The 21,572-nt window shown below is 37.0% G+C and overlaps 2 protein-coding genes across 7 annotated transcripts in view; one reads left to right on the top strand and one right to left on the bottom strand.

Annotated features, from left to right (window-relative positions):
- Nucleotides 1–21,572, bottom strand: part of CMSS1 (cms1 ribosomal small subunit homolog) — a 239,890-nt gene that overhangs the window by 185,261 nt on the left and 33,057 nt on the right. The window contains exon 1 of one of the 3 annotated variants that reach the window (XM_054077074.1): nucleotides 3,410–3,449. The exons of the other annotated variants lie outside the window; for them this stretch is intronic. Within the exon in view, the coding sequence (XP_053933049.1) occupies nucleotides 3,410–3,434 (25 nt within the window). The 5' untranslated portion in view covers nucleotides 3,435–3,449. Of the gene's footprint in view, nucleotides 1–3,409; nucleotides 3,450–21,572 lie in introns of those variants that run through there. 3 annotated transcript variants of the gene reach the window in all.
- FILIP1L (filamin A interacting protein 1 like) overlaps nucleotides 1–21,572 on the top strand; it is an 83,403-nt gene that overhangs the window by 31,021 nt on the left and 30,810 nt on the right. Inside the window, exon 1 of one of the 4 annotated variants that reach the window (XM_054076144.1) lies at nucleotides 16,014–16,188. The exons of 2 other annotated variants lie outside the window; for them this stretch is intronic. The gene's annotated coding sequence lies outside the window, so the exon portion shown is untranslated. Of the gene's footprint in view, nucleotides 1–16,013; nucleotides 16,189–19,606; nucleotides 19,632–21,572 lie in introns of those variants that run through there. One more of the 4 variants, XM_054076233.1, reaches the window with a different exon arrangement.

The following is a 21,572-nucleotide window of genomic DNA, read 5'->3' as shown; positions in this document are numbered from 1 at the left end:
ATGGCCAATTCAAGGAAACACTCAAATCAGCTGAAGAGTTTGATACAAAATGTAGTTATTTCCTTAGCAGTTACTCACTCAGAAACCAAAACTCAAACAGAACATAAGGACCAAACTCTTCCAAACATACTCTACAAAACTGATCCATAATTAGGAGGCAGGGCCTGACAGTAAGGATACCAGTCCTCACTCCTTCTCACCTGCAGCACTCTACTTCACACAATTAGTTGTAGGATTCTGTGTGCATGGAAGTGATTCTACCAAACCCAGCCTACTATGGAAAATAACACCTACAGGTCAACTAAATGTATTTACACTTAAGTAAAATAAGACATACAGAAGCTACCAAATAGAGTATATTCAATAAATTTTCTGGAAACTTCTTTAGAAGTATCTTCCCTTTTCCCCAAAAGAAGCAGAGCATTATTAATTGTTGTTTAAAAACAAATAGGGGAAAAAAAAAATCAACTTATCCAGACTTTCATAAAAAGGAAGAAAGAAAACCACCAAACCCTAACCAACTCCACAGATTTCTGGATTCCAGATGCATTTTCCTGGCTTTTTACTAACATGGGTGACAACCAAAATAACACAAATAGGTTTCCTTTCAAAATATTTGTTTACATTCCTTTTGCTGACATTATTTGTGATGCCATTTACACTAGTAGAGAAACTAGTTCAGGCTTCTCAAGTCTTCAGGGTGTTGGTTGTTACCACAGAGTACAAATTATGGGGTTGTTTTTCTATTAAAAAAGGTCCAGAGTTGGCTTGCTATTTATTTTTAGAAGTTGAACATTACATTTAAATTAAAGTAAGATTGGTAAAGTATCTGTCATTATTCCTCCCAAAATAAGCTACATTTGTTGGCATAATGCAACCAACTTCTAAATGAACATTCCTTTATAATCTCACATAGGACTTACCATCTCAAAATTAAATCATTAGACCACAAAATCCCAGAGCCAAAAGAGGTCAGACAGAACACTTAACAAAAATAAAGTGCCATTTAGTCAATTTTCCTTTCCCGTGCAAGGATTAAGATCTCCTCAGAGTACAGGCTATAACATGACCAATCAGTTGCTGAGTTACAGTTCTCCAAGGGCTGCACCACTCTGCAGAAAAAAGGCCATACTTCTGAAGTCAAACATGGTGGGAAACGTTCCCCCAGGTTTTGATCAATCATTTTTCAACAGAAAGGAAACAGACTGCTTTCCTCCTAAGCATTTTTGAGAGCATATTCTCTGGATTGAAGAGTTTTCAGCTGTAGGTCAAAGTTAGTTCCTAAACACACATTTAGCTTGCCAACAGAAGCACTATAGAAGCAGGTTTGATGCTGACCTTCCCAACACCAGCCTCACTTGAAACAGATTCTTTAAATCAAGGCACAAAATTAACTGAGGAAACAAAGAACTACCCATGTTTTCTTGACATCACATACAGTTCGAGAGACTATTTTGCTTACAGCTGCACAGAGATGTGTGCACAGGGCAGAAATGTTTCTTTGACTAAAGTTAGCAGGTTACCTCAACATGGACTACACACTGGAAACATCATTTGAACGATGCCTGTTTCCAGGACAGCTCTTTTCACTAAGCAGTAAATCTTAATGTAACTTAAGTTAGCAAGAATGTTTATGGCTTAACACGGTAAAAAAGATCCCCAACCTGAATATTAAAACACAGGAGGTTTTCAATTTTTCCTCTTTTAAAATGAGAATATGGAGGAAGGCAGGTTTGTAGTTTTGCATCCAGATTTTTCCTTGTATCCCTTGGCAGAGAGGCTCTGAACCTCACACATCACCTTCCACTCTCTCAGAGAGCTCTTTGGACAGACATTATGAAGAACTACAAGACAGGGACTACATATAGAAAACCTGAATAAACAGAGCATGCATTTTGTCTTTAAATAAATCAGTCCCTCAGAAGTTAAGTGTACCAATTGCACAGCTAACATTAGGGCAACAAATTTTCCCTTGCCTTCCTATTGCCATATGCCTGTCATTTTTTCCCTACAGTTTCCACTCACTGTTTCAAACATATGTTGCCACTTATGTGCCAAGAAAGGAATCTCTGAATTACCCCCTTCATGTATGATGAAATAGCAGACTGAACGGAGCCAGAGAGAGCACCATTAGCAGTTATTCACACTTCTGTTTTCTCTTAACTTCCTCTTGTCTAAAGTTTATTCCTTCTATGCAAGGGGATGTAGAACTACAAAGCCATCCATGACTCATGCTGCAAAATATATAGAATACATAGCTGCAATTTAATTTTTTCTTTTTAAGGGCCACCTTGAATAAACTTTTTCTCCTTTGAGTTTCCAGATGGAGGATTCTTTTGTGAATCGCTTACCCAAGCCTCAACACTGGTGATCCAACATTCTTTTCTTGTAAACTCACTGCTCAGTTTACCAGTGGCTTGCAGCCTCTCTCTCTGCAACTCCTGCTTCTTGGGGTCAGCTTGGGTGTATGCTTCACAGTTTCAGAGCACAGGACTTCAAAAAAACATCTACAGCATTACCGGTGCTCTTCTTTTTCTCCTCCAGAGAAGACCATGAAAAACAAAAACTATGCACATGAACAAAATGAATGGAGGGAAAAAACAGGATGCACAAACAACCAAAAAGCAAGTTAGTTTGAAAACTTCAATTACCACAATGCCAAGGCTCGCATGGGCCCTAACAGTAGTTCTTCCAGCACCCCGAAAAAATAGAGTACCAGTGCATGAGGACACAACACTTTCAGCACCCTAAAAACTCAGTAGAAAGAAAGCTCTAGACTTAAATGGATGCCAGCAGCCACCTTTCAACCTTGCTAACATGAAACAGGGACAACATGATGTTAGTCTATCAAGAAATATTTTTTTTTAAACAGGTTAAAAAATTTCCACAAGAAGTCACTCAATGACTAACAGAGCAAAAGGAGATGTGTTGAATAGGCTCAAGAGAAGTTACCCTCAAAACCAAAATATCTTTCTTCAGTTACTAAACTAAAATGAATCATATAAAACTAATTCTTTCACTACTTTCTTTTGATGCTCTTACATTGATTATCAGAATCAAAATCGCCATGAAGTAATTCTAGATATTTTTTTCCCCTCCCTTATTTTGGTTTGGTATTTTGTTGTGGTTTTCATTGCTTTGTTTGTTTTCTTCAGTTTGGGTGTTGTTTTTTTTTAAATCTGAGGAGATGCTGGTAGAAGCTTTCAAAGGAAAAATAAAAAAGAACCATATTCTCAATGCCTGAAAATGACTTATATTACATTGCATAATCAGAGGCCAAAGAACTACCTTTCACTTCCATTTAAAGACATGAGCTCATGCTAAGAAATGAAACTATCCAATACATCTTATTTTTACACTGTGTTTTGTCATTGAGTGATTCTTCCTGGACATGCTTGGTTATTTTTACCTGTTTTCTTAAACATAATTGTCATCCTAGGGTTTTATGTCTCTTATTTCCAAGGTGTCCTATGAATCCGCCTGCAATTCATGCAGAATACTGCTTCTCCTTAATTCTAAGAGTGGCCCCAAAGTGAAACGATGTTACTTTCTTCTTATTCCTCTTCAGTGACATGAATTTCTGTCAGTACTTCTATCAACCTCATTTTTTTTCTGGAAGTTAAAAGACAATTGTCATATTTCTTGACAAACAGAAACATCATAGAACATAGCTCAAGCCTTCACATTAATGCTAATTCAACAGTGAAACCTTTAAGAAATGCTCCACTGCTTGCTTCCATCACTAAAATGGACACAAAGGGCTTCACAATATACTTCAAGTGGTTTTTCAATTCTAACTCTCTTCAAAAAGCATATAAAGAAAAGGAAAAATCAAGCAGGGTAAAGCAGCAAATACTGGGTCCCATGAAGTTTCAAATGACCCACTGCTAGTAAGGGGATGCAAAAGGTCTTTGGTTCTTTTGCAGAAAAAGGAATATCCAGTCTTAAGTCAGAGAGGTGGAAGGCAGGAAAGCTCCTCTGCCAAGACAGAAATGTTCCAGTTTGATGTATTCCTACCGAAATCCCAGGGTAGGGGCACAGACTCAATCTTGTTTTCTTAAAGACACATCAGTAACGTGTATTGCATATTTAGCTCTCCAAATTAACTAAATGATCCTTTGTTCCAATGTCTGCTCCCAACTGCTATAAAGACCACCAGGGATTGAAACAGAAAGATGCCTACACAAATAACTATCAGGAAGAAAATGTCACACGTGCATAGCCCAAACATTTCTAAACAAAACTGATGATAAGTAAAGCAAGATTGTAGGATGCTAAACACCACCTCCTGCCCATCCAATGGATAACAAGTGGAATTTGCATTCATTTTATTTCACCAAAAATTTGAATATTAACTATATTAAGCCTACTAAGACTCATCTATGCTCTGTCCCATGGATGAATGACAGAAAAAAATAGTTTAAGAACTACACTGTCTGCTGTGAACAGAAAAAACGGCCAAGTCTTGGCAGTGCATGATATTTACAGTGCATTACATACATACACTTATGTTCCAGTTGTCCTTGAAATATCAATATGAATATTTTGAGGCCAACACCTTCAAAATCTGTACGTTGCTTCAAGATTATATGGGAGCACTGAGCATCTGAAATTGAGCTGGAGAAGAAGAACTGGGGGATTCTCTGAAATGACTAAATAACATTTATCATTTCTGAGGATATGTTTAGACAGGGATATTAACAAAAATGTTGCCAACAAGTTCTCACTCTTCAGCAAATATTTCTCAAAACCAAAGTCAGTATTAGATGGATGACTCATAGCAGTACCTAATTTAGTTTGGGAGCAAGGCAAGAGAGAAGAGAGGAGGAAAAACCATGGCCTTGGGTTCAGTCAGTCTTTTCAGGGAAAGACACCTTCCAGTCTAAAAGATACACATAACCCAAGTCTGACAAGCAGTTTTGATTTGAAACTTTGGTGCAATTTTACCCCAAAGCCATGCATAAAAACTACATTTTTTCTACCACAACACATGAGATCCTCTGTAGGTCTTCCTAACAAAGCTTAGACTTTTAAATCTTTGGGTGGTGTTTTGGATTTTGGTTTGGTTTTGGTTTTTTGGTTGTTTTTTTTTAAAAAAAAGTGGCCTCACCTACTTATTTTATTCAAGATGAGGTTTACAAAGTCCAGGATCACTAAAACTAAACCGAGATCACACAAAATACCAGGACAATCAATAAAAGACCAACCTTTGGTATCGCTTTCATATAGCCTGGTAACTACAAACTCCACATCATGCATTTCACAAAAAAAGATCTTACTAAAAACTGGATTAGTTATGAACTGGGCCCATTAAAGTTGCCAGAAACATAACAATAATTTTACACACTAACCAGTGAGTAACCAGTGAGTAACTGTAAAGAGTGCTTAAGTTAGTTTAGAATGACAAATTGAATATTCCATAACCAAAAAAGTTTCTTTCATTTTCTAATAAATTAAACCACAGACGGAACGGAGATTGGTCTGTCTCTTTTGACTTCATTAACAGGAATTACACCATAGGAAATTTCAGCAAATCAGCCTATAAACATATCTGTAAAAGTCTTCCGATAATTCTTGTTTATTTCAGTACATGTAAGTGCATTTATGGAAAGGTGACCTCTTAAAATAAAAATCTGATTTTCTTCAGCTACACCCTTCCCAAGTGAATCTTCTTGTCAGTTTATTATATCACTTCATAGTTCTTAATAGGATGGTTAGGAAGTGGTTAAACCTGCAAGATTATGTCATCCACATGCAACTACCATTCAGCATCCTACCCTAAGGGTATGATCAACCAATAAAGGCTTTGTTCTGATTATGTAATGCTTATATTTGATATCCCACTTGAGAGTAAAACAACTAAAGCATAGTGACCTTGCAAATAAGATGATGTAATGTTACTTTGGAAGTAACAAAATATCTGAGCATGCCCACTATGAACTACACAACTCAAAAGCCCAAGCACATTTCAGTCCAAAATATTCAGTTGCAGGAGAGCTGTCTCTCCCTTTCTGGTGTTTTTGTTCCGTAGGTCTTACAAACTTCCAGATCCCCAAAACCAGAATCACCATGTTCTTCAAAGCTAATCACACAAAACCTCACCCAGAACAACACATCTTTGCTGGAAGTTAAAAGGTTCTCAAAAAAATGCAATAGTAATCCTCTCCCAACTTGTATCTATGAATAACAACATTAAAAACGTCTTCCAGGTAACTTTAAGCAATGCATATGCCCAAAAGACATGCAGGATTTCCATAGCTCTCAAAAAAGTAGTTAGATGTGGAAATCAAACTTTTATCAACTCACCTGTAGCTTAAAAATTATCAAGATGTCTAACTTGGGATTTACATTCAAATCATAGCACAGTTTGCGTTGGAAGGGATCGCAATGATCGTCCAGTTCCAACTCCCCTGCCATGGGCAGGGACACCTCCCACTAGATCAGGCTGCCCAAGGCCCCATCCAACCTGGCCCTGAAGACCTTCATAGATGGGGCTTCCATGGCGTCTCTGGCAACCTGTGCTACTGCTTCACCACCCTCAAAGGAAAAAAATTTTTCCTGATGTCTAATCCAAATCTTCCCCCTTTCAGCCTACCGCCATTCCCCCTCCTCCTATTTCTGCACTCCCTGATAAAGAGCCCCTCCACAGCTTTCCTGTAGGCCCCCTTTAAGTACTGGAAGGGCTTAATGTTGCAAGTGAATACATACCCAGAACATCCATTTTTTATCAACATAGACAGTAATGGCCCATGAACTTCATAAAAATATGTACGCACACATAAAGATTTAAAAGGACTGTCACCTCTTGGGGCTTTATATATAAGAGCCTTCTTATTTCAGGTCAATGAAGAAGAGAGGGGGAAAAGAAGCTTACCCAAAGTAAAACGTTTAGATATTCACCAGAATAATCACAAAACAGAGAAATAAAACTATATTATCAACATGGTAAAATTGCACTCACTGAAGAGGTTACTAAAAATAGGGAGCAAGAACGATTCCAGGGCCAGAAGAATGAAGACAAATCATGCCCAAAGCTCTACTGAAAAACAAAGTGAACATTTTTCTTCATTGTGAAAGAGATGACCATTTTTACTATCCTCAATGCCATGCAATTGACAACAATAAATTGGCCCTATTTGAAATAAAAGATTCCTAAGATAATTCCATGCAGAAATGGAAGATAGACATTTTCCTTCCCAAACTCTGATTAATGTCAAAGAGAAAAGTATGCATTTGAGACCCAGTTTTGGACCTCTTCCCTTTCCCATTGACCTTCCTTAGGGAACAAAAGGGCAGTCGTAAGCCTCCCTGCATTCCAGTACAAATGCTGAAAACGCCTCTTAATCTTTCCTTCCAAGTCACTAAATTGGATATTGGCACCTCCACAGGGTCCTTCTACCTTTCAATAATCCACTCATGGATTTTCTTCTTTCAACATGATAAAGGCAAACTGGAACTTCACCTGACAAATGTTATCCTGGTTTTTTTTTGCTGTTGAATGCTGAATGCACTTAAAATTCAGAGATGAGCACAGAGTAGAACAAGAAGAGAAAAGAAAAGATTTGCTAATATCTGATGAAGTAGTTAAGAAAAAAAAGAAAACCACAAACCCACAACAACTTCACAGGGTGATTTAGTCTACCTGCTCCCCTGCAGTTCTGAAAGCAAATAAGTTACTTTACTTCAAAAGGATTTACAGACATGATTTCTTGTCTTCTTTGGTATTACCTAAGATACTAATGCTATTCCCTGAAGCCTCTGAGAATTCACCATCAAAAATGGGCATCTTTCCTGCTTTTGAAAGATACCTAAAACAAAGAACATGCTTCCAAGAAAGCATTTTCTACAGTACTAAAGCAAAAGTAATGAGTCAAAGTTTGGTTCAACACAAATTCTGTAACATCAATACATATGGAACACCCACTGCTACAGCATTTAAAGCTAAGGTATCACAAACAGTCCTCTAATGCTTCTTCTAAAGAATAACTTGCTGGAAGAAATCAACATCCTTTGGAACTACCACCCATAGAATCTCCAGAAGTGTCCACAACTCCTCCGTGTACATTTACATATGCAAAATTTTCAAAGCAATTCCCAAAAGGTTTGGAGGTATTACAGAATTCTGTCCCACCCAGACTCTGCTCTCCTCATGCAAAGCCATCGATAAGAGTTTCCACAAGCCTCTGAGGTATGAGTGTTTCTGAACCAGGGATATCTATCCCCATCAGAAGTGCTCCAAGAACTCTAACCACCTACCACAGACCACGGAGCTAACTATACATAGCAACATCTTCCACGCATGACTTGCATTGATTTAGATATACATGGATAGTTACAAGTTAAGGCTCCACTTACATTCCCAAGCCCCAAGGTCAAAGGCCTTTTATAACTCTAAAATAAAGTGTTTATTCTTGTCAAGCTCTGTATAACTTTATGTCACTATGGACACACCTAGCAAAATAATTCCTATTTCAGCAGAGTTGGATCCATGTATGCTCCACTTTACTCAGCAGAAACATCAAGGAGGACTGGTTTCTTTTATGCAAGCATCGGTTTTGCCCACCTACTAGGGGTATTCTGAAATAAAAACAAATAACACTAGGAAAAAAAAAAAAAAAGGGTAAAACAAAATGGATCAAAGAACAAATAGACTTCATGTGTCCCAAATCACAGACATCTTAGAGTAGGAAGAGTCAACTTCAATCAATTTTTAAGAGGTCGGGCACAACCGAGTCTCATTTAACCAATACAACATTCTTCAGGAATTCAGAAAATACTTATTCATTTGCAGCTTCTAGTTCTAGGCCTTCGTTTATTATATATAAAGAAGTGTCTGGATACCATGTATCACTTTAAAAATCAAAGTAAATAATAAGTGCTGTTATTTTCCACAAAAAGGCTGTACTCTGTATCATAAGAGACGCATTACAATAACTAGAATTGCTTTTCTCCCCCTGCCCTTGCTACTGGCTAGAATTATGCACAAATATTTACTTCTACATACATTTATGTACTGGTATGGATGATGACACAACAGGACAGGGAGTATACACATGGGGAACAACCCAAAGATGAATAAACTTACCATGCTGGAAGATTTGTTCTGTAGAGTCACTTAAGAGTACCAAGGCCTATGGTATTCCAGTGTACTAACCTTGCTAGGAAAGCATAGCTATGTTAAGAAGGTATGCAAGAACAACTTGAAATTATATGTCCAATTAAGAAATCAGCTTGTTTAATTTCCTCTTTAGTAATAACACAAGCTAAGATCGATTATCAAAGGTACCACACCACTTCAGACATCTCTCGTATGAAATTGTATCACTATAAGAAAGAATTCAATACATCTCTACATTTAATCAGTTCTACAGGTTTCATCACGATCACAGCACTCAATTTACACACAACTGTTTATGGACTGTAACTACCTAATTAATATTAACCTTTGTATTATCAGCTTCTGACTTCAATGGCCAGAGCAAACAGAAGCCACAGATTACGCTGTGTCCAAAGGCTTTCAACTAAGTTACCAAGGAGAAAAACAATGTTAAAAGGAACAAAAACTTCATCTTTACAACTAAAAATAGGTAATTGAACCAAACAGATTAAAAATAAAGTACTTGACAACTAAAAACAAACCCCACAAAATAAAGTGGATCACAGAGCACCAAGGAAGGCTTCAGGGAAAACTGTTTAAGGAGCATAGGATTTTAGGGACTAAAAAGGAATTTTTGTCTTTCTTTCAGGTGCTGGAAGAGAATTTCCTTAAATCACTTCTTTGTGCTCGAGTACAATTTTCAAGCATGAAGCAATCTGTAGGTTATTCAAGCATTTAGTTCATCTCCTGAAAGACTTTCTTAGTAATAGTCCCTCCTGTTGACAGAGCATCCAAGAGACATGAGATTAATAAAATCATTCCCAGATAGCGGCACAACTTTAGTGTTGCTGAGTTTAAGGTAACAGTTCTTAATGCTGACATGTCTCATGCAGGCTGCCATAAAAAAGCCAAATTAATACCCTTTTGTATTTATTCCCCTTCTTGACTCAAGGGTTTTGTGAAATTTTTGTTGCAGACTCTGCAGTTATGGAGTGTCTGAGTCTGCTAAATACATTTCCCCAAGCCCAAGAGACTCCTTGAACGGTACCTGCTGTGGGCAACACTAACACAAAGAACTACATGGGACTACACACTAGGAGATCAAGAAATTCTGTAAATACTTTTCCAGACTAGAGTATTGCATGACACAACTAAGTGACATTTCTGAACTATGAATTTATCAGATAGCTCAGCAATTTTGAATCCCAAAGGAATCAACGTTTTACAAGTTACATTACCTCCCTAGAAATCCAGCCTAAAATGGTATGTATGGGATACATTTGCATCTGCATTATTTCAGTATAGATTCCTTAAGCACTTATTGAAATCACCAATAACTTAAAGTACTGTGCTTTAAACAGACTAGTGTATAGCTACTGAAATTGCAGATAATAAGGAAAGACCCAAAGAGGGGGGGAAGGAGAAGGAATTATTGAGGCAGAAAAAATGTATCTTATTACATAGGTTTCATAAAAAATTCCAGATTTTGGAGATCCAAAGAAGGGCCTATTTTCTCTCCCTGCAAAGTTGGCTGTCCATAGTCATTCTTTTACAGCCTTCCTACCTTTCATACAAGCTCTCTAGAACCAGCTACATTTTAAACTGGGTTAATCTGCAGAAGGCAAAATAATCCTACTCAAGAGAATTATAGCAATGTAATGGAAGACTCATGAAAGAATCCAGAATCCAAATGTCTCTACTTAACCACTAAAAAGTATGACAATTCTGTACTCCTATATGGATAACACCAGCGGCTCCAACAAGCCTTCTTACAGTTCCTAAACCTCATTCCAAGTCTGCATTCACCTAAACACGTACCTCACAAGGCTGTGCCCTCAAAGCAGACCATGGCCTCCGGCAATGCCTGGAAAACCTGCAACCTATAAGGAACACACTGAATGCCAAAAAACTCTTCTACTCATGTGCTGGGCTTTTCACTCCGAGGCATTGGAGGAAGAGCATCACACAGAAACAAGTGAACAATTGATGTAAAGGGAAAAGTAGAAGCAAAGAGATGGTCGGTGGAACTTACCATAACATGATTTACTTCTTCACCTGACTGGCATTCAAAGTTTTCAAAGAAGTATCCTTCACTGACATGTTCAATTCACGCCTATGTAAAAAGTTTAGTCAACTTCACTCAAACCTGTTTATTACTCAAACAAGAATTAAACTGCTTAGAAAGAGGTCTGATCACTTTGAACAAAATGACTTAATGGACAGATTGGGTTAACACATACAAAAGATCCAAGACAGGGATTCATGTGGAGTCAGATTTAAAGCTCAAAACAATTCAGGCACAACATTTCCCTGAAGTTCTACAAGAAGAATCTTGCTTTGACTGATTTTCAAAAGGAGGTGGATGAAGAAAAGTAGGTAGCTAATTACATGGTGTCACATATTTTTTTTCTGAGATCTAATGACTAAAGACAGACATTTAAAATATGTACTACTTCCAAGTATGTTCACAGACATGGAACACAGTACCCTTCCAAGATACTTGAACAAAACAGTCTTCACATGATTAAAACTCGCTTGTGCTGTTGCATTAATACTGAAATGGCTGTCATACTTCCAGAAATAGCCCAACTGGGCAAGCATACTTTCAGGGGGAGGGGAAGAATAATAAAAACACTCAGTGCAGAACATCACAAACAAAACAAACCTCCAAGCGCAAACTGTTTCTTAAAATACACTGTTCTCCAGAGTTTTCATTAACTCAAGAATGTTATCTCATTTCATTATAGACAAAAGGTTACTTGGCTATATATGGTTTATGCAGACTAGGGGAAGGCATACAAATTAAATTCTATTAATCTTTGTTCATCATAAGCTCTGCCACACAAAAAGAAGTCTTTTTCATAGAAAATTGTCTTGGTCCTATATACAAAAGAAAACCATCTCACAAGTAGATACAGAGCACTTGCCAGTTCTCCTTAGGAGAGAAGTCATTAGGAGTTAAGAGATGCAGTCATCAACTTTTCAAGGCGGCGCCCAACAAAAAGGGATCTAATTATCCCTAATATTTGGCTAGGAATTTTATTTGCATCTGCCAAAAAAAGGAGAATAATTGAATCTTCAAACAATAGGAGAGTTTGGGAAAGTATTTCTTTCGGCTGCCAAAAAAAATTAAAAACACACAGTAATGAAGATATGAATCTCTTTCCATCCATGGTCCATAGTAAAAGACACATGAATCTAAAGAATGTTATCTTTAGAACTTTCCCCTACTTCTCCCTCTTGCCTTCCACGTGCATTTTACCAGTTGTCAGTGCATTTCAGACTGTCACTTAGCCATAATAGCCTCCACATATCTTTGTAATATTCAAAAATTAATCTCTGCATTAGGATATAAACCACTAACATACTCTTTACTGATGAAATCTAAAACGGCATCAATCACAATGCTAGGAGAAATAATAAAGACAAATTGGATGGAGAAATGTTTCAAGGATCTATCAATCCAAGAAACGAATTAGAGCGAGTGCCTTCTTCCACTGAATTAAAGCCAAAACTCCCACAGACTTCAGAACAAGGCTAAACATACATTGGAGAAAAAAAAAAATCCTTGAAATCACACTAGTTATTAAAACCTTAAACATCAGATCCCATTTATGCAAGTCATTAAAATTCAACTTGTCAATCTTGCACGTTTCAATTCTACAGTATCATTCACAAAACTTAAGCAGACACCTCCAAAAAAGCAAATGGTTAAGTAATAAAAAATGCTAATAAAAGCTTTGACAATATATGTGCTTCTGTAAAATGTCTGTTTTTAGAATACGACACTAATCTGAATATTTAGACCCCATGGAGAATTTCAAAAGCCTGAGCTTCAAAATTTTTTACATTAAGTAAATGTGACCAAGAGCCTGATTCAGCCAAGCAACTCAATATATCAGTAAAATCAGGCATACGCTGAAGTCTTTCCCTTTTTCAACAAACGGGACCATGCTTTAAGTGCTTTGTTGAACTGAGGCCCAAGTTCCAATTTCCTTTATTTATCTTAGATACAAAATGGCCAAAGGAAGGGGTCAAATGCTGCAATGGATAGGTTAGTGGTTTAAGGACACTAGAACTGCTGCTATGAATTGCCATGGGAAGAAAAAGGAAAGAGAAGTAGTTAAACGATGGAAGTAATGGGAGGAATTCAGATAGGTTCAGATAAAGTCTAAATAGCAGCCTCAAGGTCTTTTAGCTTGTTCTTCCTGCCTGTTACAGTCTTCCATCTTTCCAGCCACTATTATTTTCAAATAATAACGATACAAAACAATAAGCAGAGAGACTGGAAGAAAGTCACTGCAATCGGGCTGCAGGAACCAGCCTCAAATTGTTAGGGGATGCATCAAGTGACCTAATACACTTTTCCTTTGATCTTTCATTTCTACAAATTCACAGTTTCTTTTGTTGTCACAATACCTGCAAATGCACCAGTTCTGAACAACTACATATATTAACTAAGGAAACTGAATTCATTTCAGGGAGCAGTGTAGAAAGAGACAAGCATATCTGTCTGCCCACATTTTTCCCCCTTTAATGAAGTTCACCAGCACCCAGATTCCACCTACAGGTGCTGGAAGACACCGTAAAAAAAGAACACAAAACAGTAAAGTAAAGCTTCTTAGCAACTCTGTTCATTCTCTTAGATATAAATAAGCTTTTCATGTTATAGTTATCCAAAACTTGGAATGTTTAATGACATAGTTCCTTAGCAAGCCTTGGAGAAGTACTGTATTCTGTCCTTTATTAAGTTATGACAATACAAGAGAAGGATGTCAGGTCATTACACACTCAGCAGATGCTCCTTGATAAAGCCGTTTAAGGTCACAGATGTGCAGTTTTGTATCACAGAAAATTAATTAAGTAACTAGAAGTTCATACTTTTGCCATCCACGCACCTAAACATCGACTCACAAACAGCAGGATTTGCATTCCCTATTTCCTGCTCTAGCCTGCCCCCAGACTGCCAATAAACTTATCACCAGCACTATCTGAGCTGTGCTCCTAGCAACTACAGAACAGAACTAGGCTGTATGGATGGATTTTTGCTTAACAGCTTTTGAGAAAGTCCTCTTTTTCAAAGCTGTGTTTGATTTACAACAACTTTTTCATGTGGAAAGACAGAAAAAATAAAACCAGGCTATTTTCATACGGAGCTAGAATAAAGAAAACAGGGAGATGCAGGCGGAGTGCAAGATGCAGACAAACAAAAACCCACCCCAGCTGCAAAGGAAAGAAAAAATTTAACCAAGTAAAATACAAAACCAACAGTTTTCACTAGAAGCATTTGTATGCTGTGCACACACAGATGTACAGGTAAAAAAGAATGCATGAACACGTAACTCCTAATATGTTCCCAAAACCCTTAATGAAGCCACTGAACAGTTTAATTTTAGCTTAAGGATAGGTTATTTTTTGTTTGGATTTAGTAATTAGATCTCGCTAAAACAGGAAATAAAATAGTATCCTGGTCTGTCCATTGGTATATTCAAATAAGACATTTCATTATCTCCAAAACAATTTTGGAAGGGTAACTATACAAGTATTGCACTACCAAATAGATTTGGAAGCTTTCTGATCAAGCACCAAAATCTGAACTTCCTCAGGAACTTCGGAGGGACACAGCAGGACTATCCACACAGACAAGCAGCATGATCCTGACTAAGTCTGTACCCAGTCACAATGGTGCAAAGAGCTGCCTGAAGTTTTCCAACAAAAGAATAAGTATCTTTTTCAGACTACATTCAGGGTAAATATTTACAAGGTAGCTAACAGACAGCTGTCTTTTTAATGAAATGCAAACATTTTAATCACCATTTGCCTCCATACCTACAAACAACAGCCCCAAATAAGTAAAATGTCCTACGTTAGCATTATGTTCAAGTATGATAGAACACACAAAAATCGTGCAGTAGGACAGCATAAGCAGTACTAAAGTTTATCTGAGGAATAAAATTCAAATGCTGCAAATAAATGAATTGTGCATGAACCTACTTTGACAGAGCTGCACAGAATAGTGTAGAACAGATTTCAATGGTCTAATTAACTCATCAACATAAAAGGAGTTTATTTCATTAACTGCCATTAACCCTTAGTGGTATTGCAATGAGTTTTGTGCCTATTTCAAGTATTACTTCCTTGTGTCCTCAATGTTTATTCAGGGTGTACACTGAAGGACAGGGAATACAAGAGATACATTTTAAGCTTTTCCATCTACATCTTATTATTTCGCTTCCTGCGTCTTCCCTAAATATTAAAACAAACAACTCATTTTTTAAGACCTTCTTACTAAAAATAGTTGGTTGGACTGCTTAATTGTGTTAGCTGACACACAAACACACGAAAAGGAAAGGCTTTTGTAGGAAAAACATTGGAGAGAGAAAAAAAAAAAAATCAGATTTCATCTGGCCTTCCCATCATCACTTAGAGAATTGTTCTGTAGTTACATCATCAGGAAATAAAATACTATCCTCTGAGGACCCCAACTCTTCACAGAAGGAGGAAAAAAAAAAAAAAAAACAAGGCTCGAAGTTCATATCACCCTCTGAGGAGTTCAGCTAAATTCACATTTTTTGTCATATTAAAAAAAGTAAGGAAAAAAGAAGCAGCTCCTTTAGAACAACTAATTAAAGAAGATTTAATTTTTCCCTTCTCAAATTCTAGGCTGTGAGACTAAGTGGAAAACATTATAATTAATTAGCTGATAACTTCTAACAACTTTATTATCAATAACAGAAAGGAACTGCCCTAACCCAAACCTTCCGCACATTCTTCTTGGCCATGAACTAGTAGACAAATGAAATATTTCACACAGTCCTAAGCGTCAGCTGGAGCCAGAACACATTAATAAGCTTTCTAAGTTCTGGCTATCACTGAAGTACACCAGTCAGACAGGACGAGTCTGCACAACACGGAGTGCCTTATATGGCAAGGCAATGACGTAATGCTCCATAGGCTTGGGGCATGCAAAGAGCCTATCTCTCATTGTTTAGTGGGACTGGTGGAATGCTCACATCTCTGATGCTACAGCTGAATGCCTCACACCATGGAGCAATAGCTGACCCAGGATTTCTATAGTCCGGGAGCGCAAGGTAAGGGAGAGGGTGGGAAGCAAACTACTTCTGGCAAGCACTGGCACTTCTCGCTTTTTCCTATTAAGATACTTACTTTATAAACTTGCTTCCAAAAAACGGGTGAGGACTGAGAAACAATGAAATACCCCAAAACAGCACCACGAGAACTAGAAGATGTCTGGTTACTTAGAAGTAGGATGACTATTTTAAGCGTTAAAAACCTTATTTTAAACAATTCCTATGAAGCCAACAGACGAAGAATCAATTTAATGTTAAAAAAGGAGGTAGTTATGAATTACACACTCTTTCCAAATAGTCGGATAAAATCACGACTGCATTTAAAGCCATGGAAAGAGTCCAACTGTATTGTAATATATTAGGTAGAGCTACTGCCTCTCTTTATGCTGCATTTATATGCATAATCTATACATTAGTAGACATGTATGCACATACATCTCTAAGCATTTACTATACTTTTGAACAACTTTTACTGTAGTTTACGGAGGGATGTATAAATTGCCACAAACATTACTTTAAAATAAGATTAAGCTCTGTCTGAAAGAAACAACTAGCTTAATTACTAAAAAACTTTTCAACTCTTACACACTGCTTCCCTCTTCTGTGTCTTGTGTGCAAGTGTCAAATCACAAGAAGACAGAACTGTCAGATTATGAAGAAAAAACTTTAATTCAAACAAATGATGAGGCTTTCAAAATAGGAAAACCCACTGGTCTCTAAGCTTATTGTGCAAGATGCTAAAAAGTATTGCAGTTATTAACGCCAGAAAAAAAAAAAAAAAAAGAGAATCAAAAGGAGTTCTGACGAGGCACTAAGCACCTTGAATGATTAGACCTTGGTGTGTTTATAATGCATAGATGCATAGCATACAAAACTGCACTGTCCTCTCCCTTGATTAAAGGAGAAGACCTATTAAATCCTTGTTTATAAGAACAACTGAAATTAAGTCAATTGTACTGCCCTACTTGCAAATTCAGACTGCTAAGCACTACTCTCCAGTCTTATGTGTAATTTGAAGTGTTAGAAAGGTTAGACTCCTTAAGACCTTTACACTCAAACTCTTCTAAATGTAAAACATGTCCTTATTGCATGTTTTCCCTTTAAATGTTAGGGCAGCAGAAAGGATTTTTTTCCCCTCCAGTTGATGGTTTAAACCTTGCAAAATCTTTGTTCAAGTATATATTTAAAAAAAAAAATTAAAATCAAAGCTGATACAATCAGATACATTGCTGTACTGTCAAGTATACTTGGATTTAGAGACCAAGTAAAAATCACATGGGTGAACATTTTTGTGACTTTTTTTTTTTGCTTTAAACAATTAAAAATTATTTAAGTACTTATTTTCCACATGCTTCTAAACCCATGAATATATAGAAATATAGTTCATTTCAAAGATAAGTCAGGTATTTGTGTATTATTAACTTCGGCATTCGGATAAAGGTCACATCCATGTTTCCAAGATAATCTTTCTGGTAACAAGCAAAGTTTACACTTGTTGATGCCCTCCTGAGTCTGCCGTGCTATAGAATCAGGGAAGAGGGTTCTGTATAGCATATATAGAATGAAAAAAAATCCTAGCAACCAGAACAAACCTAAGTTTACAGTAGAAAACTGATACCCTGGATCAGTATCCTAAGCCTCTTACAATGTCTTCTGCTCACTATTCTGTCATATCTACAGACTTGCAACCTATGCCCCAGTATTTTTAGATCCCTTTGCTGATAAATTATTACTTGGTTTCCTACATATCCTATATCCAGCAGATTGAACAGTAGACTAATTGTCAAGCTATAAAGTGGAAAAGATAGCTAAGTTCTGAAAAGATAAGTAAGGAACCAAAAGTTAAGCAACAGACCTCAAAAAAATGTGAGAGTAAAAAGGATAAACTAAAGTCAAAGGACTAAAATATGATGAAGAAAAAAATATTCATAGAAATGCTACACATGGAATAAACATAGGTATTTGACAAAGGCACTAAACATAACAAGAAAAACCTACCCATAGTTAAGACACTATTTTATCTTCTCCAAATCCAACACAAGAGGGTAACATTTATCATTAATTACTGCTTTATCAATATCCAAAGTACCATCCGTATAGTACTGTGAATGCTGCTAGCCTAACATGAATTGCAACCTATGCCCCAGTATTTTTAGATCCCTTTGCTGATAAATTATTAACATCATAAGATTATCAAAAGCCAGAAGAACTCTATTTCCCATAGTCTGTCTTCATTAGATCGAAAGGGTAAACATTCTTCACTTAATACTTACAGGACCAATTTTGCTCATTTATACAGGTAAAAGTCCAAAAGTAATTAAACTGTGGTATAATGATTAAAATGCTTCACTTGTTTCCCCCTCTACACTACGGCACTACAATCCTTTGTTTTATCAGATTTCTTAATATGTATAGACACTATCTAATTTTAAGCAATTAAAATGTTAGCTTGCATCACTTCATAGTAAAAGGAGACAGTAAAAGAATTATCACATAATTCAGTCTTCAACAACTGTACTTCTTCACTTAAAGTTCTCTTTATAGTATGTTTTTACAGCCTCCAATGTAAAAAGAAAGTATTTTAAGAACAAGCATATCCTCCAGAAATGAAAGTCAGCTTCCTATCAAACTGCATTGATGCTTTGTTCCTTCCCTGTCACTCTCCTTCCCCCCACTGACCAATGGCATAAAACTGCTTACCAGAGCAGTTTTAGACAACTGACCCAGAAAATCAAAGGATATAGCTTATACCTATTTTACTTCCCCCATCAGTACTGTGAAATTAATTTAACACTTGTTTTTGCCAAATAACAGCACTTCCCTATTATTTACCTAATACTGTGACGAAAAATCACATTTGACACTGCCATAGGATAAAAAAAAAAAAACAGCGTAGTTTTACTCCCAGTTTCTCCTTTACGGTAGTCCTTAAAAGGCTGGTACTTTTCTTTAGGAAAAATTCTTCACCAGGTGTGTTTTGGCATGGGCAAATGAGCAGCCACTGCTTCCCTAGACCTCTCCTGCAAAGAGCTTCTCCCAAATCCTGGGTGTGGTTATTACTTGAATACTGTTCATTAAAGAAGCAATTAAAATATCTCAGTCAGAGAAGCAATTAAAATATTTTAGTCACAGAATCCTAAGGAGTTTACAATGTAGGAAAACGTACCTTTCAAAATCATCCCATCATCCTCAAACTTAATCTTTTCGGGCCTCACTGCTTAACAGCTCCCCTTATTGCTTTATCCTGTCATCAAGTTGATTTGAGCTTAGAAACTATGCCTTGCCAATAAAAATGAATTATTTTTCATTGCTTAGGTTTGTTTTTCTCTTATTGAATGGATTCTGCTACAGCATCCTTGAGGTTCTTGTTGAGCTTTTTTGAAGTAGTTGGAAGCTTGATTAGTTCAACCATTCACTAAACTGCATTACTCAGCTCCAAAAGGGTAAGAGGCATTGCTGAAAAATCCTAAATATAGTGCCCAATCTAGTGATTTAAGTGAAGTAATGGACATTTTGAGTGTTAACACCTCTCAGTATGTTATGCTGATTTTGAAGTTTGCTGTGTTTTCTGTCATCGAGACAAAAATCACTTTGACTGCATGTGCAGGGCGCAGTGTTGTTTCTGGAAGGGCACTAACAGCACTCATGCTGATAGACCAGTGGAGCACACTCAGGCATTCACAGCTCACTCTCACACATTCATAAATTCAAGAAAAATATACATGAAGATTTTCTGTCTCAGACCGTAGTCTCCAGTTAAAAACAGCAGAAAACCAACACCTCCCAAAGCACTGTCTCCTCACCAGAAGAGCAGAACTGAGGTGATGATGAACAGGTGAATGTTCATGCAATAAATGAGGGATAGCTGAGGAAACACCCAGCAACCTCATTTTATAACACTGTATATTTAAAAACAAAATGGAAAGCTTGGGGGTGAAAGTTCAAACCAACCTTGCTAGACAACATTTTACACAACTCAAAGTCCTATAGCCTTGGTCATTCAACTCGATAAACACACGCAGTTTTTGCCTGTTGCAGAAGTCACTCTTTCTGCTACAGCTCATGATGCATATTACAGTGATGTAACACAACTGCTTGACTTCATCCTCAAGCTGGACAAGGGACCTAGAAAGGGCCAGCAGTGCGTAGCTGCCAAGGTAAATAAGCAGACCTTGAGCCATCATGCTTCACACTGCATGCTCATAGAACCTATGCAACCAGAGCTCACAACCACCTGACCGCTCGTGCTCAGCTACAACAAACCTTTGCAGACGTAGAGTACATAAGCATTCAGGGAACATAACTGAAAACGTAGGTGGAAAAAACAAAATGCTTCTGAGAAGAAAAACATTATTCATGCATATATGTCAGGAAGATGAAACAACGCATCAACCAGATTTCTACATTGTATTTTATAGGCTTCCTAAGGCCTGGGAAGGAACAAAAAAATTACTCTGAAAAGAAAGGATACTTTAGAGTTCTTCAAGATCTGCCTTAAACCTAATATTCAAAGCAATTTCTTTCAAATTCATTGCAGAAAATGATTTAAAATTTTGTCTCTATTTTACTGGAAACACACAGCTTATCTGGTGCTGACATAGCAACTACAGCAATGACAGCATAAGAAGAAAAACCTTAATAACTGAGATGACGCAGCACATTGCCACTACCATGAGAAAAACCACACAAAATTGGCTGCTTAAAAATGGAAAGTAATGCACTCATAAAACTCACATTTTAATTACATATTGGATTTCAGCACACGGACAAAACCATCTTAGAGAAAGTATAAGCTGACTGAATTCCATTAACTTTTTATGGATTTAATCAATATTCTGACAAAATTTTCATAGCTTTCAGTCATTAAGTCAAATTATGAAGAAAATTAGGAAATTTTATTACCATTAAGCTTGGCTTACCCATAGTGTTACCCACCACATTCCCAAGCATGATTCTATTCTATTTAGTTACACAGAGGTTTCCCAGAAACCACCTAGTAAATGCCACAGTTGTTTTCATTTTCAACTTCAAAATGCTCCCCTCGGTCAAGCACATTCCCAGCCTCAGCAGAGCCATTCTGTTTCAAATCCCTACCTGTCAAAACGGGAAAGTGAATTATATGAACCTAATTTATCTTTTTAAATTTGGTCACTTGAACCTGAGGGTACAACAGCTCCACATCTGGAGCAGACCTCAGTATCTGAAATCCAGTGCTGAACATCCTCACTTCAATGTAGAAAGGCGGAAAAAAAGTGCAATTTGTTAATGCTCATGCTGAAACATTTTCTTGACTTGCAAAATAGTACCACATTCTCTTTCATGTGAGGAGAAAAGTCTTTTCAATAGCAGCTCATGTCATTCCCAAATTAAATACTGAATTGGCT

Source organism: Cuculus canorus, chromosome 1 (assembly GCF_017976375.1).
Source record: "Cuculus canorus isolate bCucCan1 chromosome 1, bCucCan1.pri, whole genome shotgun sequence".
Lineage (NCBI taxonomy): Eukaryota > Metazoa > Chordata > Aves > Cuculiformes > Cuculidae > Cuculus > Cuculus canorus.
The sequence above is the reverse complement of the archived record's forward strand: the minus strand, read 5'-3'. Positions and strand labels throughout refer to the sequence as shown.